Source organism: Harpia harpyja, chromosome 15, assembly GCF_026419915.1.
Source record: "Harpia harpyja isolate bHarHar1 chromosome 15, bHarHar1 primary haplotype, whole genome shotgun sequence".
Lineage (NCBI taxonomy): Eukaryota > Metazoa > Chordata > Aves > Accipitriformes > Accipitridae > Harpia > Harpia harpyja.
The window spans coordinates 21,151,688-21,170,697 of record NC_068954.1 but is presented as its reverse complement, the minus strand read 5'-3'; the positions used below and the strand labels follow the sequence as shown (position 1 = coordinate 21,170,697).

The 19,010-nt window shown below is 38.1% G+C and overlaps 1 protein-coding gene across 1 annotated transcript in view; it reads left to right on the top strand.

Annotated features, from left to right (window-relative positions):
• Window positions 1-18,612, top strand: part of SNTG2 (syntrophin gamma 2) — a 193,879-nt gene extending 175,267 nt beyond the window's left edge. Inside the window, exons 15-17 of the mRNA XM_052809394.1 lie at window positions 1,963-2,055; window positions 6,736-6,846; window positions 18,427-18,612. Of these exons, the coding sequence (XP_052665354.1) occupies window positions 1,963-2,055; window positions 6,736-6,846; window positions 18,427-18,558 (336 nt within the window). The 3' untranslated portion in view covers window positions 18,559-18,612. The remainder of the gene's footprint in view (window positions 1-1,962; window positions 2,056-6,735; window positions 6,847-18,426) is intronic.
• Window positions 18,613-19,010: the final 398 nt, after the last annotated feature.

The following is a 19,010-nucleotide window of genomic DNA, read 5'->3' as shown; positions in this document are numbered from 1 at the left end:
CTTATCACAGAGCTGTCTGAGAACCTGTTCAAAGTCACTGAGGAAATGCCATAGGCAGGCTTTTAAATTTATACGGCAAAACCCATATTAATTCTGTTCTAAAGAAAATGCTGTTAGTGTATTTTGTAAGTATAAACCTTATATATCTATTTGTAATGTTTATCACAGTGAAAATGCAACATATTCTGTTTATCTCTAGTATTTGTCTGCGAATAATTTCCAGACCAGTTCCATTATTTGCAAATATTGAATATTTGTAAAATACTCCAGGCTAATTATTTGTGCATAGTTCATTTTAGTATTCACCATTTGTGGCTAGGCAATTAGATGCTTACCCATTGGGGGAAACTAATTTAATATGTTTTAAAAATTGCTTTGCTGAGTCAGAGCTCAGCTAGTATAACCTTTTTAATTGGAAAATAATGGAGAATAAGTTATGACTGGTGCTTAATGCCACCTTATAATTACTGAATAAAATGTAGGGATATTTAAATGTCATTCTAATTGAATATCAATCACTAAAATCTTTTAAAATGCCAAATAATATGACCTTTGAACATCAATGAGCAAAATAATTTATTCAGAAATAATATACATCTCTGTCATTGTTGAGCTGATTATAATACTAATCTGTACTAATAAATTAATTTCATTCCCAGCCCTTTCAAAATCCTTTATAAAATGTCCTATCTGTAACTCAGAAATGCTTATTTTAGTAGAACTCTAAATATTTTTATTAATAGTGGAATGAGGAAACCTTTACAATTACTAAATGCAGAAGGTTTAGATTATACTAAAAATCTTTAAAAAACAATTAAAAGGATGATTTTCAACTTAAGCTTATTAATTATTAGTAATATTTATTACTAATTTCAATCACCATTTTTGTGTTGAAATCATTTTTTGGAATTAAAAGAAACTATCCAGATACAAAAATTTCATGTAAACAAATGTCTAAGCATGAGGCAACATTGCAGTTTATGAAGTATCAATGAGAGCAAAGTAATGCTCCCTTGGAAGAAAAAAAAAAAAATCAAAGATTTCATAAGGCACAAGGGTATAATTTTAAAAATGGCTCGTAAGGGGGGGCGACGGAAGGCTGGAGACAGGATCTGATTTCTAGTCATGCTGAAGACAATGGGCTTTTTGCTGTTAACTGTGAATGGTGAATGTCATCAAACTGTTTCACACTACATCATCAGCAGAAGCTTTTTCATGTGCTTTCAGAATCCATCATATACCCAAGTTAGCTAGCCTTCAAAACACATGTAAAGAAGAATGTTAACAGACTTTTTACTGTAAAGCTTATTCAGAAGTTTAAACAGAACTTCTGTGTTTTGTTAATAAAACAGATTTTTTTCTTTCTAACCTGAAAGATGGTCAAAGAATTGGTGTATATATAGCACTGTCTAGCAAGTATCAGTGCTAACTAATGAGTGTTAGTTGCTAGTTCTTATTATTAAATTACATTAACTAACATAGTGCTGCACTGGCATGTCACCCAAGTTTACAAATGAAAAAATGTTGCAAAATAAAAGACTGTCTACAAAGTTTAAATCAGAGAGGTCAAGTAGACAGACAGCTTTTTCATAACTAGATTGCAATGACTAAACACTTAGGCACTGTCACCTGCACATTTGCTGGAAATGATGTCAGAAGTCATTAATAGGTCAGGTCTAAGCAGTTTTCCAAAAGTTCAAAATAGTCAGATTTTTCTTTGTTCTGTGTTGCATTTTGTGAGGGATGGTTTCCAAGAATCCCTTACAAGAGTGACTTGAAATATAGAAGACCTCCAGTTAGTGTCTAGCTGACAGATCTGATACTGATACTGTCAGAAGTTTTTGACAATTTTCGGTGTTGCCAGCTGAGTGTCTTCCCACACAAAAACTGCATAAAATATTATTTTTATATGATAAATGACGATGATGGTTGTTCTCTCAAAAATCATACTTTTTTTTCCAGTCTAAAACATATATGTGCAGTTGGCAAGGGGATACCCTGTGTTTCACAGTTGACTTTGCTCTGGGATTTACCTGTTTTGACAGTAAAACAAAGGTAAGAGGAAAAAGAAAAGAAAACTCAGTTTTATTTTACTGTTATTGAAGTAATCGTAATTTTTTGTGTTGATCAGAATGGTAATTTTTTATGTTGATGTCGAGTATTTCTTCCTCAAATGTACTGTACTTTTTATTTATATAGCACTACTGAAATGTAGTCAGTTTGGGACTTGAAAGGAACAAGTATAGTTGTTCCTTAGCATGTAAAGATAGATTTTTGGAGAAAGATATTAAAAAGTATTTTCCTTTTCAAGTTATAAAAGCAAAGGAAGGTTATATTTAGCAGAGAACTTAGTGTCTTATAATGAAGAAACTTCAAGATTTTTAAAAGATTACCAGTCATGAAAAAAATGAAGTGTCACCTGATTCCATTTGTTTTGAAGCTACAGGTATAAAATAGGATTAATTATTCTTCCATCACAAGAAATTTAGGCCATGTCTAAAATAAACAGAACAAGGGCAAACACATTTCAAAGTCATAATCTATAAGATTAAATTCACTTATCTTGCAAAACAGTGGCTATATATAAAGTGCTGACAGGGGATGGTTTATGATATATGCCAACTTCCAAGGCCTGTCTATAATTCTACTATTTTATATATATAATTTAGTGATACTTTAAATTATTCTGAATGGATTTATACATTTGTTTGCCAGTAGGAGTAAACATACATACAAAAAAATGTTTCTGCACTAACAGAGCTGTACAGTAGAAGGTCTCTCTTTTGAAATATGGTCTTCAACTCCAAACTGAAAGGATTTTTTAAATATATATTAAAGAAATTCAGTCAGTCATTCTGAGTTAAGAGGAAACATACTGCATTTTGAAATATTAACACAGGATCTAGTTTTTGTGTGTTGGTATTTTGGGGGTTTGGGGCCAAAATGCACAAGTCTATTGAAATCTTTGTGCACAGAAATAATGACCAAGATCATTGTTATTTGAAAATTTAGACTAATTGCATTAAGTGTGCTATCCTATGAGGTAGCATAAAGCTTCAGGAAATATGTTTGCATACATTTCTCTGCATCAGGTGATACTGCATTCTGAAATAGTGCTTTTTTCACAACTGTACACATTTACATGTAGCCACAAATTAACTGGAAAGTAATCATCTCATTAGTTTAGACTATAGAAAATGTTTCTTTCAAATTTGAAGATTGATTTAAAATTATAAACTTCTCTATTGATAGGACTTTGGCCACAATGCCTACCTTCAGTATTGATGATGAGGAGGATTTAGATCAACCTTTGTTGCTTACCTAAGGAGAAATACAGAATACCGTCATATAGATTGATTCTGTTGTTAAACTGTAAAAATTCTGGAGACCTCAAATACATTTATAGTTCATCTGTGTGAGAGATGGAGATATCCTCTGCATCCTCAAGCCTGAGTGAGGCAGTAATGGGTGGCTTCTGCAGTTCATCTTACTTCCATAATTGTCAACTGGAGTTGACTGTGTTGCCCCATACTCATAGCTTTTTCAGAATACTTCCTACCAGCACTGAATAGGTTGTTGAAGTGGTCAAGCAATTAACAGTTCATTAGGGACACAGCAATTTTGCTGAAAAATTTATTTTTTCTTCAAGATAATGAATTTCAAATTAAAGTCACCTATTGATGCAAAGAATGCTCTTACACCACAGCAGGTGTTCATACAGGCTTATTAAAATAAAGGCCAGTCCCCGTCTGCTCTATGACTCTAAGCCTGGATCTCAAATTTTGGGCAACCAGTTCATGTACTCATTAAAAAATGTTCTTCTTTACAGTCTGGAAAATAATATTAAAAAGGCCTTCTTATTACAAGTGATGAAATAAAAAGGGCAAGAGCTTTTGCTTAGGAGTGTGGTGGGTTGACCCTGGCTAGATGCCAGGTGCCCACCAAAGCCGCTCTATCATTCCCCCTCCTCAGCTGCACAAGGGAGAGAAAATATAAGGAAAGGCCCGTGGGTTGAGATAAGGACGGGGAGAGATCACTCACCAGTTACCATCACAGGCAAAACAGACTCAACGTGGGGAAATTCATTTATTTTATTACCAATCAAATCAGAGTAGGGTAATGAGAAATAAAAACTAAATCTTAAAAACACCTTCCCCCACCCCTCCCTTTTTCCCAGACTCAAGCCACTCCCGGTTTTCTCTCCCTCCTCCCCCCCGAGCGGTGCAGGGGGACAGGGAATGGGGCTTGCGGTCAGTTCCTCACACGTTGTCTCTGCTGCTCCTTCCTCCTCAGGGGGAGGACTCCTTACTCTTCCCCTGCTCCACCGTGGGGTTCCTCCCATGGGAGACAGTCATTCACGAACTTCTCCAACGTGGGTCCTTTCCACGGGCTGCAGTCCTTCAGGTACAGACTGCTCCAGCGTGGGTCCCCTGTGGGGTCACAAGTCCTGCCAGAAAACCTGCTCCAGCCTGGGCTCCTCTCTCCACAGGGCCACAAGTCCTGCCAGAAGCCTGCTCCAGTGCGGGCTTCCCACGGGGTCACAGCCTCCTTCGGGCATCCCCCTGCTCTGGTGTGGGGTCCTCCCCAGGCTGCAGGTGGAGATCTGCTTCACCGTGGACCTCCCTGGGCTGCAGGGGGACAGCCTGCCTCACCATGGTCTTCCCCACGGGCTGCAGGGGAATCTCTGCTCCGGCGCCTGGAGCACCTCCTCCCCTCCTTCTGCACTGACCTGGGGGTCTGCAGAGTGGTTTCTCTCACATATTCTCACTCCTGTCTTCCGGCTGCTGTTGTGCAGCAGTTTTTTCCCCTTCTTAAATCTGTTCTCCCAGAGGCACTACCACCATTGCTGATGGGCTCGGCCTGGGCCAGCAGCGGGTCCGTCTTGGAGCCAGCTGGCATTGGCTCTGTCGGACATGGGGGAAGCTTCTAGCAGTTTATTACAGAAGCCACCCCTGTAGCCCACCCACTACCAAAACCTTGCCATGGAAACCCAACACAGGGATTTTAAGTGTCATTTATAAAACTCTTTTCTAGAACAGTTCTGGTTGATTCTGAAACTTATTTGAAAGAATTACTTCATTTCCTACATGTTCTGCCCCAGGGTCATCATGGGCTCTAACTCATTCAGCTTTTACCAGTTTGGGCCCATAACAGAGATGCTCTTGTGGCCTGAAGCTGCTTTATATCTGATCGTAGAGATTATTTTTATCTTGTTGGCTTGGTTGGTTCATCTTCCCCATCCTGTGCCTCCAGCCGCTCATCCAAGATAAAGGGATCCCAAAGTATGCATTTTCTTCCACCTTCCAGAGCCATCCACTTCTCTTCTTTTCCACTCAGTGTCAACTGTTGAGAGAGATTATGACTCCAGCAATGCCTATTATTGCTAAATTGTTCCTAAGTTCTTGTTTCATCTCCACCCTAGCAGTTATATTATATAGCGAACATTCATCTATCCTATTTAGATCCAAACTCATTTAAGCTTTGAATGCTTTTCAGGTGGTCTAATTAGGCCCTCTGGACCCAGTTAAATCTGTTCATGAATGTAAAGTTTAAGCACCATCACAATGCTGTAGCATAGTTGGGTTTTTCTTCATCTGTTATATTTGTCTAAGAAGTCAATGACATTTATGTCTGCAGGGAACCAGGAGATGGAATCAGGCTTTTTGTACCTTCCATAAATACTTTTTTATTTATAGGGCATTCTCTATCAAACTATAAATAGGGTTCTGAAGACCACTGGTAGCACCGGTCTACATGAAAAAAATATTTTGTGTTGAGGTATATTGGAAAATGGAATATAGCAAACTTTTTTCTGTGTGTGCTTTTGAAATAGCCTTCAAAGTATTTAAATTGTGTTTCCTCAGCAGTGTCCAGGGACTGAATCCCATTTCAACATGTGCATAGAATTTTCATTAAGATTATAGGTATTAAGGAAACATCAGCAGGAAGTCCGAATGCAAGTTGTTACCTTGTGGTTTTTTTAAACTTATACATTTTTGGGCAATCAATAGAAACCATTCAAATAAACAGAAAATGACATTGGTTTCAAGAATAATTTCCCAATATTTGTTTTTAAAAAGTATCTCCATAAATATTAAAATATACCTGTCAATTTAGGATTTGCCAACAGTAGTAAGATGCCATTCATAAACCTGTAGGAGACCAAGAAGCCTAGAATTCTTAGATATTTTACAATTATGTAATGTAGAACATATTTTGGGGGTTTGTGAGGCTACATTCAATAATAATATTTTTGCATTTCTATAGCTTATTTTATCTGAGGATTTCAAACCACGTTACACACATTAGTAAATTCAGCTTTGCAACATCTATGTAGGACATTATTATCTACATTATGCAGATGAACCAGCTGAAGCATGAAAGAGTGAGATATGGTATGGAATTGTGTTCATAGTGAAACTGATGCAAATATCCTCATGGATCTTTCTGGAATTAAGCTTTTGCCTTGGATTTTGATATTATGTAGGCAACTGAAACATTTACATTTCAGGGAATTTCTAAATAATTGTTTTATTAGTGAATATTAATATTGCATCTTTTGCTTTCACATATGATACAGAGCTGTTAATTTTATTTGCTCTGCAACCAGCCTGTTATCATGTGCTGTGTTTACTGCCCCAATGCTTTATCTTAATACATAAACATTGATCATCAATCTATAGTTCTAGGTAGGAGTCTGTAACAGAGTCCTTAATCAAGTTTCTTTCTGTTTAGAACGTGCTGTGGAGGTTTAAATTCTCTCAGCTCAAAGGCTCTTCAGATGATGGGAAAACAAGGGTAAAGCTGCTTTTTCAGAATCTAGACACCAAACAAATTGAGACAAAGGTAAGCAATATCCTCTTTCTCAGTTTACTAAAAAATGAAATGGAATTTACTGTCAAGGCATCAAAAATTCCATTTACTACTGCACATGCTTATGGTAAACTCCACATCACAATTTATCTTTTTTTTCCTATTCTCTAGAAACCCCCCAATAAACCAAAGTGGTGTAGTATCTGTAGATTTATTACACTATTTGTACAAACCTGTTACTGAGTTGCGTTATGATGATGTTTTACTGTTTCAGAAAGATGATTTCTGTGAAGTTGTTTAGTCAACCTATATATCTAAAAACTGCTTCTAAAAAGGATAAACCAAAACTTTTTAAGCTGCTATATAGTAAACTTAAAATTTTAAGCAAATAATATGTGCTTAAGCTTTACCAATAAAAACATTATGTAACATTTATTAGCTTAGAAAAGGGAATATTCTTGCAAGAGGCCAAGCAATTCCTGAAACCTATTGGTTCTACCATGAATTAAGAGCACACAGTCCTTTGCAAGATCTGGAATTAAGCTGTGGAGACATCCAGTCACTAATATAGATAAGATATTACTGGTGTCTCTTTTTTTTTTCCTGCAGCAATCATCAAATAAAATTGTGAAACTTAGAATTCAGATTCCCAACTGAACTTCAGCAGTTTCTAATTCAGGATTCTAGTTTGAATCATCATCTGGAGGTTTGGCTGTAATGCCTTGATCTGTACTGTTTCTGTCCGGTGATCCAAGCTTGATGATGAATAAATAAATAAAAAGATAATTTTTCAATCATGCAGTTTTAAAAAGAATGAGGAGAACTTTGATGTGATATGACAGAGAAGAGGAAGCTAAGAGTGAGGTTCAACTGGGATTGGTGGACAAAAGCCAATGAAAACAACAGAAAAATATCTGAAGATCTATGAAAATTCTCAAATACTTTTACCTGGGGTTGTACAGGTTGAAGTCACTTATAAAGTGATACTTCTCTATAGTGACCATATGCAATGGTTATATATTAGCTATCCTTCTAATGTTTAAAAAAAGTTGTAAGAAGAAAATCTCTAACCTTCCTTGTTTATCATAAAGTTACAACAAATGCAGTATGTCTTTCTCTGTACATCTATATTAGTAAATTATTCAGTATTTCATCAGCAAACTTAACCGGAGTTGTCTGTTGGGTCTACTGTAAAAGATATTATAATATCTGTTACAAAAGGTACAATACTATAATAACTTGACTAGAGTAGCAGGTCATTTCCACTTCATTTCTCACAGTACTCCTTGGAGACAGAAAAGGACTACTATCATCATTTTATACATGATCATCTGTTTCAGACAGCTCACATAACTTGTTCCAGGTCAGACAGGACGATTGTATTGGTGCAAAAAACATAATCTGAATCACTGAATCTGTGTATTAAATCATTAGATAATCCATGTGTGTGATTGGCCAAGGGCTCCAATTCCATTGCTTGCAATGGAATTCCATTGCTTTCATACTGGATCATTCCTCTTCCTGTTGTGGTAGAAAAATCTGATTATTTTAAATTTTATTTCATTTTTATTTCTGTGCTCACTTAAATTGTTTTTAATTGGTTTTACCTGTATTTTACTCTTTAGATAGAAAAATTGCAAATTTCAGCATTTTTATGAAAATTTTATTATCTGTAAAATAATGATAAAAGTGAGTTCTAATGATAATTTTACAGCAGATTTTGTCCAGGAGACAGATTCGTTAAAACATTAAAAATTATTCTGTTGTATAGCTCTAATGAAAACACCTTGTAATTGGTGAAGTTTTCATGAATATTTGTGAGGTACCTTGAAATTATCAGTTAGAAGATGATACATGATTGGTTCATATAGAATTCTAAGTATGTATGTACCTGAATGTACATACGTGTTGTAAATGTTGGAAGAGCCCAGGAAAAGCTCATTAAAGGCAGAGGAAAGGCTGATACTAAGTAGCTGAGGATTTATCAGAATTTCAGTGATTATACCTTTTACCACTGCCTCTGCACAGTGCAGTGTACCCACTAGGATTTCACGTTAAATGGTACTGGGATACAGCTGTGCTGTATCCTCACAGCTGTGCTGTGCCTCTCCACTTCAGATAAGTGGTATATATATTCAGGTATATGCCCACCACCTAAACCGTTTTATTTCTTAGATTTCAGAATTACAGACTCGTTGGGAAATAACCAACACTAATACCCGTAGCATAGTACAGTATCTGCCTCAGTTTATTGTACCGAAAGAGATTTCATAGAGCCAGATGGTGCTGTACAGTGAAATGCAGCCAATGATGAGAAACAGAAAATGTCATCAAATAACAGAAGTTTCATTTTTCCTGAGTAAATGAGCCACTACATGTGAAATAAAGCTTGATACAGATGACTTATGTTCACTTGGCAGTAAACAGTAGAGTTAAGGCTGCAAAAGAATTTTCCGAATTATGTCTAATTTTATATGCTTATAAATTCTTGGGCAAAAAAAATCACATTTGGGAATCCTATTTTTGCATCTTGGTGACTAGTTAGAGATGATGTTTTTTCTTCTCCTATAAATTTTAAGCCAAGTGCTTCTTCCTGTGCACTTCAGTTTTAGGTGAACAATACATTTTTCCATTTTAAAAGTTTTCTGTTCAAAGAAGCTAATAAGGCCTAGATTCCTGTCAGTTGTTTCTCCTTCAGGTCCTTCTTATTCCCTACAACTTCTCATAGTTTCCTACTTCAGTACTTCCCTGAACTTACCCTGCCTTTAATACTTCCAGTAATAATTCCACTTCGACTCCTTGAAATCCTCCAAAAGTCATTGCAATGCATTCATATTACTGCCAAGTCCCAGCATATTTTTGTCCAGCCTGACAACAGGGAGAAAGTTCTTGCAGGTGGTTTGTAGGTATGTATGTATTACCTGGTTAGATAACCCATAAATAATGGGTGGCCAAGGGACCCCTGCCCCAGCTGCTGGTCAAGGCAGGAAAGGACGATGCTCTCCCTGCCTTCACTTCCCTGCAGGGTGGTACCAGGACATCCCAAACCCTACCAACAGCTTGTGCCACACTATTAGAAATTCAGTTCCTTCGAGATGTCCACCTCTTTGACAAATAGGGCAAAAATTGCACACATGCACATATATGTGATTTCATTACTTTATTTCTGTAGGAAATCAGACTTACTTTTTTAGAAGAGAGACTGAAAAATTCTGAAATTGCAACATAGCATGTAAATGGATCTGTGTGAAGCAGTAGTTCTGCAATTATTTTGAAAGGGGGAGGAGAGTGATTGATTATGAAGTATTCCTGGATTGTGGCATTAATGTAGAGTTTGTATGGGTTGTGGTCAACTCTTCCTTGGATCAGCAGTTTGGAATTCTTTGAGCTGGAGATGCCTTTTCATGTCCCTTTGGTGGGGGGCTCTTAAACCTGTGTGCTCTTCAGCCACAATGGAGCATGTTGACTACACATGTGCCTCTTACACAAAAGAAGTTCATGTGCAAAAAAGATACTTGTTTTTATCTTTTCTTAACAGTTACAACTAAAAAAAAGACATGAAAATGAGAAGAACAAAAAAAAATCTCTGAATACTTTAGTAGTAGGAGAGAGCTGAAGGCATGAAGGCACCTCTTTAATTACCTGCTTGGTAGAAGTCTGAAGCTGGAGCATGCTCTGTGAAAATTGTATCTTTATATAATATAAATTTTTGAAGTAAATTCTCCAATGAACAAATGTGAGCAGATTTCACACGAATAGTAAAAAGCAGCCCCCTGATGCAAAAAACATCTTCCTGCCAAATTTTAGAGTCTCAGAAGTGAGTAAGCCATTTTGGCTAAAATTTTCATTTGAAAAGTAATCTGTTGCAGAAAACTGGTATGGTAAATATCGGCCAAAACATTTTATATTTGGCAAAGTTGTATATAGCTTATGTATCTGAATACAGGATCCAGTACCGAGAAATTACAAGTAATCGTAATAACAGTAGATATTCTTAGCCTACATGACATGTACCCTGAATTTTCAAGGTTGCTTTGAAAAAAAAATAAAAACTAAGTTTAATACTTCCAGGATTGTATTGATGCTTTATCTCCCTTAGCTAAACTGTAGCTACCTGGAGGATAACACTTTCTCTTCCAAGCATATTTTAATTGAGCATTTCCCTTTTCTTCTTATTTTTTTGTTCCTTTTGTACTCCTTGGAAAAGAAGAGATGAAATTAGATTTCAACAATTCATTCACCTTAGAAATGGAAAGAGAGTTTATTTATCTTTCTTCACTACATTTGCTCTTTTACTAACTTGGTCTCAAATATTTCACTGAAGAAAGAAAAGAAATCACAGCATCGCTAGACTATTGTGAGCCATATTGGAGCTTCAACTAAATGTTGCTGGTCTCATACACTTCTTGTCTGTTACACATATAACTTAAGAGGCCTGCATATTTATCTGAGTGCATTCAGTATGCTTTCTTCAATGACTTCAAGCCTCAACTCTTCTGTAATTTCAGACTGGTACAGTGGTACAATGTGATCTGATTTTGCAATTAGACTCTGCAGCAGTTTTGCATTTATCTTGTTCTCTTTATGTTTTGGGTTTGTGTGGTGGGGTTTTGGTGGTGGGGCAGGGTCTGCAGGGCCGGCTCCTGTGAGAAGCTGCCAGAAGCTTCCCCGGCTCCACGTCGGACCCGCTGCTGGCCCAGGCCGAGCCCATCAGCAACAGTGGTAGCGCCTCTGGGAGAACAGAGTTAAGAAGGGGAACCTGCAGTGAGTAGGGGGATCGGAATGTGAGAGGAACCCCTCTGCGGATCCCGAGGTCAGTGAGGAAGGAGGGGAGGAGGAGCGGGGGAGGAGGGGATGCCCCTGCAGCCTGTGGGGAGACCAGACGGCAGGCTGTCCCCCCCCAGCCCACGGAGGGGAGCGGGGCAGCAGATGCCCACCTGCAGCCCAGGGAGAGAGAAGCCCACACCAGAGCAGGGGGCTGGATGCCCCCCAAGATGGCTGGGACTCCATGGGGAAGCCCACACTGGAGCAGGCTGTGACTGAAGGACTGCAGCCCGTGGAAGGGACTCATGCCGGAGATGTTTGTGGAGGACTGTCTCCTGTGGGAGGGACCCCACGGTGGAGCAGGGGACGAGTGAGGAGTCCTCCCCCTGAGGAGGAAGGAGCGGCAGAGACAACATGTGAGGAACCGACCCCAACCCCTATTCCCCATCCCCCTGCGGGGGAGGAGGGAGAGAAAACCGGGAATGCAGTTGAGACAGGAAGGAGGGAAGGGTGAGGGGGAAGGTGTTCTAAGGTTTGGTTTTACTTCCCATTATCCTTGTTTTGATTTGATTGGTAGTAAATTAAATTGATTTTGTTTTTTCCCCAAGTTGAGCCTGTCTTTTGCCCGTGACCATAAGTGGTGAGTGATCCCTCCCTGTCCTTGTCTCGACCCATGAGCCTTTCTTTATATTTTCTCCTCCTCATCCCCCCGGGGCTGGCGGTGAGGAGTAAGCGAGCGGCTTCATGGTGCTTTGTTGCTGGCTGGGCTTAAGCCATGACACTTTGAAACAGGAGAACTTCAGGAGAGTGATCAAGGACAGGTCAGCAACCGTATTTCTTTCTTTAGATTTACTGTATTTATCTGAAATTATATTTATTCCATATTAGTACTGTTGAGAGATATGGCAAATTAAGGAGAGTGCAAGCAAAGCTCTCTCTTTACAGCAACATTAATCTCTAGCATCAATAAAAAACAATCTAGCACTCAAGCCCTTCTGTATTTTTAGTAACATGTGTCTTCTGTTGCTGAAGTCTGGCAGTTTACTACTGAACATCTTGAGATCTTGAAAAACATTTGCAAGATGATGGTATATAAGAGTTAAGATTTTGCCTGTGTGATGCTGTTGGACAGTCTGATTGCGGTTGGAAATTTATTTTAATATTTGCTGGAATGGGTGAATTTAGTTGGCTGCTCTTAACCAAGCATGTCCAGAAAAACTTTTCAGATGAGTTCCTTTGCGTTAGTAAAGTTTACATCTGCCAATGCCACATTTAAAAGTGTTTCAGATTTAGCAGTAGGTATTGGCATTTGGAATCACTCAAGCTGAAAGTGAAAAGCCATCTGACTCTTCCAGATCCCTATAGAACACTGTTAAAAGACTTAAGTACAATTGATAGAGTTGCAATTAATCTGGCACTGAATGTTGGCATGATAGATCTGGTTCTTATGCTTGCAGGGTAAGAGCACCATTGTAGCTTTTCCTTCTGCTCTTTGTGTGAATGACAGTCACAAAGAGGAGGCCAAATAAAAGTTTATAGCTGAAGAAGCTTTCATACCATAGCTGATAATTTATCTTTGTGTGTTTATAACAGTCTTGACAAGCTGTGCAATACTAATACATTCGTTTTTCTCAACCATGATATAGCAACCAAGCCCTGGTATACTTGCTGAGATATAGAACGGAATTTAGAATTTCCCTTCCTGTTTTGACTTCCATGTGGACTGGAGCTAAAACCTAGATACCTTTATCTGTTCTTTTTTTACAAAAGATATGGTTATCATTTCAATCTGATTGAAATAATATGCTGAAGAATACAGTAGTAATAGTGCTCTTGTGAACAACTAATAAACACTGAGGCTTACCAATGTCCTTAAAGAATTCATGAAATGCACAGGGCACAATAACACTATCTGTCAGTGTCTCTATTATCTGCCTTTTATGTGATACAGGCTCATGTCTTGTTCAAATAGCGATTCAACAGCTCTCGGAAGTAATCAATAAAATTAAGTGTGTGCATGGTAATGATGCAACAGGCCTGTCAAGCTCTTTATGATATGTAATAAATCCAACTCTCATAGGTGGGTGGACAAAACAAGAACATATATTTTTCTCACTTGGCTGTGCACATGTAATGATTGAGGTCAGTGCAGTGTGTGCATTTTTTATATTCTCAGTACCAGCAGGCAGTTTTGCAGTCTTTTCCTCCCACTGCTTTAATCCAATCTTTTATATTCCTGTCTTGCTGTCTTCCCTCTAGTGCCTTTGTTGTGTTTAATCCACTTATTAGGATACATACAGTAAACTGAAATAGCTTTGGTTATTGAAATATTAGACATGCACAGATTCTTCTAAATACACCAGAAATAAACTGACAGTCTTAATTAAAGAAAAAAAACAGTGATCACAGATAAGGCAAGCAAGCATAAGGGTGGTGTTACATGATGTAGAGCAAATAAAATGATCAGTTAGTCATCTGCCTGGCTGGGTATGGAGGGGAAAGTTGCTTAAAAAAAAAAAGAAAATTATTAGAGCAATGCACTCATTTGAAAGAAGTATCATTGGTGGTTTTTTCTAGGAAAAATTCACATTACATTCTAAACCTGAGAAAGCCAGATTTCCACCCTTAAAACTATATTCAAGATAGTTTCTTGCTAAGAGACATATAGTGTCCATGTCCTCTGACTATGCAACATCTACATTTCCCCAAGCCAGAAGGCCATCCTTATCTTTTAGCAAATCCGTGTTTCCAAACTACCCCCCCGTCCTCTTCCCCTGTTGTACTCTGCATGCAAGCTATATCCACCACCAGAACACCAGTTCTCTGAGCAACCTCTATCCTGAGCCTGCACAAATCCATACCCCAACTTTTGCTTTGGATTTCCTCAACATCTGCACCTGACTAGCCAGCTTCAGGATTGTGAAGGCAGCTAGCGCAGACATGAAGCATCCTTCAAACATGAAGCACCACAGCCTAACCCCCATTTGTGGCCTCCTGGGTCAAATACTACTGTGATAAGCTGCATTTCTGGGAGCTTCTGGTGCACGAGGCCTCAGGCGAACCCCACCTCTCTGATACCACCATAGTGACCACATCTAACCAAGCACTGCAAGAGGACACCTCCAGATCTCTGCTCCTCTTTTATGATCCCAGATGATCGCTCACCCCTACAGACAACATAAAATAGTGAAGATATGAGAGAAGCGAACCAGCTGGTGAACTGCATGAGGAGCTTACATGACACCTATTTGGCTACCCAGCTCTATAACAACTTCCAAAACTAGCACCACTCTTGAAAATAATCCCCCTAACTGAGGGACTTGCAGTACTAACTGGAGAAAATACACTATTGTATTCACATAAAACATAGGTTTAGCAATACTGCTCCTCTTTCAACTGTATGTAGATTATCTTTTATAGAAATAAGAGCATATTATTAGTATTCAAAAGATTATTCACAACAGATTAGACAACTTCTCTCAGATATGCAGGAGGGACTACTGCAGTTTGATGCATACTCTGAACTCTGATAGAAACAGAGATGACTCTGCAGTAGGGGCATTGGGAAGGACTGACTCCCAGTGATGAGACATTCCTGTCTTTGCTCTTTTCTTATCCCAAAACTATTCACGTGTCGTTGTTAGAGCAATGAAATCCTGCCTACAGTCTATGTTAGGTTACCTCTGATTGCTTATCTTGATAAACAAGTATAGATTAGAAGTGCATAAAGCCAGAGCAGAGAAATGGAAAGCTTTCTGAAGGGCTCTCCTCTCAGTTCATTTGGCTGCATTTGGTCAGAATGTTGAATGTCAGAACCTGAGGTGAAATTGTTGGATGATTTCAGCTGATTTTGGAGCAAATCTATGATTAATGTGAGTGGGTTTCTATTTTAGAATATATTGTTTTTAAAGATGGTAATTCAGGGGTTGTTAGCCCTTTACTTGAGCCAAGAACTGATATACTGAGGCCTGTATTATTTCATATTGAGTTGTATTTCATTAATGCTCATGAGTGTGTACTTCATTTTAGTTTTATAAAATTTAGACAATGAGAGTTAAATAATGGCACTATTTTTTTCTGAAAGTGTTTAGATTAATTTTTATTAATATTTATAGTAGACATCTACTGTCAATAAAATATATTTTAAGAAACTTATTCCCATACTTGCTCCATAACTATCAATCAAAAGAGAAAAAGCAAGGGGTTTAATGCCAAAAAAAAAATCAGAATAAAGATTACATGGGCTTAAATTCCTCAAAGGATTTTAACCAACATTCACACTTCATTTTTCTTTCACAACAAGATCTAATTTTGAGTATGAGGACCAAATGATTACTTCAGCAACCAAATGCCAGTTATTAACAGTTACCTAAGTGCTTAGTTTGACTTAGTTCTCAAGAGATTTTTCTTCTTTTAGGATAATTATTGCTTAATTTGTTGACTAGCAAGTCCAGCAAGTATGCAAAAGCAGAAGTTTGAGAGAGTTTTGCCTCTTCCCTCAATGTTACCTTATTTTCTCCTTATTTAACTAGGCATGAATGATAATAAATAGCACATTCTGCTTATTGGTTATATTGATTTGTGCCCCTCTTTTTTAATTAGATGTGTTTTGTGTTTGCTGTTCTTTATAATCTTGGAAGTGTCAGTTTGTAATTTGTACTAGATATCGAATTACAATAATCTGTTTTAAATTGCTTATTTCTTCAACAGTTAGCATCAAAAATGGCTACACATTGTTTCTGAATTCAGATATTTTTTCTTGGAAAGTTGTAGGAAAAACAGTCAGCAATTCCAGAGAAGAATTTTTGAAGGGAGGGGAGAGTCATTCCATTTATGTTAACATATTCTCAAAGCTGTTTAATTGAGAAATTCTTATATTTCCAGGATCCGGAAAGAGTTAAAATTTGTTTGTCTGATGATGACCCACCCAAGACGAATTATTATACGCATCTAAAAATCTCTGCTTACATATTCTTTGCAGGACATAGGGGCTGAAAGCATTGTTCTCTTAGGCTTCTGTATGCACTGAGCAAGCACTATAAGGAGGACAGCTTGGTCCTGAAACTTTCTCTCTTCCAAGGCTACCATGTCTGAGAAGGTCTTTCCCTGTAGTTTTTGTGGATGTTTCATAGAGGATAAAGGCATTCGTAAGGCCTGTTACACCGCAGGAAGAGCCTGTCTTGGGAGCTTGTTGAATATCATTCTGTAACTCTTATTGTCCAGTAATATTGCTTATTGTCACCTTATGCTGGAGAGAGCAGACAGTAACAGAAAATTACATTTTTCTGGGAATAATAAATTTGCTTAGTGGAAAATAAAATCCCTGAGACAATGAACTATATGTGCCTGAGGTTGTAAAGAAACTGTGCACAGGTTTAAAAATCAGTAGAATGTCATCATCATGAAGTAGAGCCCTCGAATATTGTCAGGGTGTAATGGTTTCTTTCTGCCATTCCTTGTCTCTCTTTTCCTTTGCTGCTCCTTGCTTCTTACTCATTTTGTCTGCTCAAGTGCAGCTCCTCCATCAGTTGTGGTCCTTTTGGAGGTGTTACCTGCTCTGCCATGGAGCACCTCCTACTACACTGGCCTTGCTGCCTTTTGGGGGAATTTACTGCCCTTTCTTAAACACATTTTCCCCCGAGGCGCCCCGGCCTTGTCTGCGGGGCTGAGCGGTGCCCTGGCGTGGGTGGGCTGGAACCGGCTGGAACCGGCTGTGTCCGGCTCGGGGCAGCCACGGCTGCTCCTCACAGAGGCCGCCCTGCAGGTCCCCCCACTACCAAAAATTTCCCAGTTATGCCCAATATGGGGTCACAAAATCATGCCCCACAAACACTAGCAAACAATTTAAGACATTCATTAGTAGTAAAACCAGTCCTGCCTAGTAAATACATGGCCTTTCATAGCAAAATGGTGTGATGGTGAGCTTTTCCAGAACAGTAACCTTGAATTCCAAATATTCTGTTTGAGGCAGTTTTGTTGAGAAGATACTGTAAAATACTGTGATAGGAAAAGCAGAAGTCCAGTGCTTTGCTTTTTGTTTAAAGGCAAGCGTATGGAGTGTGCCTCAATAAACTACTATGTAGCCAACATGTTATTGAAAACTCTTCTCCCCAAACCAAAAACTGTCCCAAATGTCCCCACAATATATTTCCCAGCTGCAGACTTTACAAATAGGAGTATCATGTAAATTGAATATGTTTCTTGTATTAATCAGAATATCACTCCATTTCTGTCTGGGGAGATTGGGAAAAGGAATTTAACTTGTGCACAGAAGGTGAAATATATTCTAAAAAGTCAAGGGAATCTGTGAGCTGGTTAAGAGTAACTCTGCCTTTCTTTGTGAATTAGGGCATATGAATTTCATACCCAGCCATATTTCTATATGCAGGCTGTGGTGTGACTTTACCTTAGCTTCCACACTGCCTCTGGCCTCCCAGCTTGCTTATCTGACTCTCCGTCAGAGGCTGCCAAGTATGTGTCTTCCTCACCCTCCCCATCTCTGACTTGACACCCCATCATCCTTAACTTATCAAATACTTTAAAGTATCTTGCAATATTTGAATGTTCTTGCAAGTTGAACGCTTTCATTGTCCAAGCTGAGTAAAATGTAAACAATACAGTAGCACAGAGTAAAAACTAAATTGACATGCAGAACTGGCAGTGAATGAGGTACGGACATAAAGCTTTTATTCTTAATACTTTTCACTTTACAGTTCCCTATATTCAAATTTTCATTTAAAGTCCATTGTTGTTTTCTGACTAGTCTGTTCTGTATTTATGTAAAATGTTTATAAACCTGAATATGAATTCACATTTTCTCTTTTTTTTTTCTCTTACTTCCTCTTTCAGGAACTGGAATTTCAGGATCTGACAGCAGTTTTACACTGTATTCACTCCTTTATAGCAGCAAAAGTGGCATCTGTGGATCCAGTATTCATAGACAGTCAGAGTATTGCAAGAAAATATATGTACAGTAACTGATATCAGCTTATATGTCATGACTATGGAAAATAAATTATTTTCTTAAAGAAAGTAGTTATTTCATGCACAATATTGCAACTTTGTGATTTTATAAGAAGTCTGTAGTTGTGTTATCTGTAACGTTAAGGGTTTTCACAATCCGTTAAACATTTTGAATCTATGAGTTAACAAATACTAAGTCAAACTGAATCAGTTTGTCATATTCAGCATTAATCTAAAATTCTAAGTGAGTATTCAGTCAATACTATTTCTGGTGTCATTTTGATTTCTGCTCTCATGGTCATACATACATACTTCCCCTTATTAGATAGAAACATGGAATAACATTTCATAGAATCATAGAATGGTTTGGGTTGGAAGGGACCTTAAAGATCACCTAGTTCCAACCCCAGTGCCATGGGCAGGGACACCTTCCACTAGACCAGGTTGCTCAAAGCCCCATCCAACCTGGC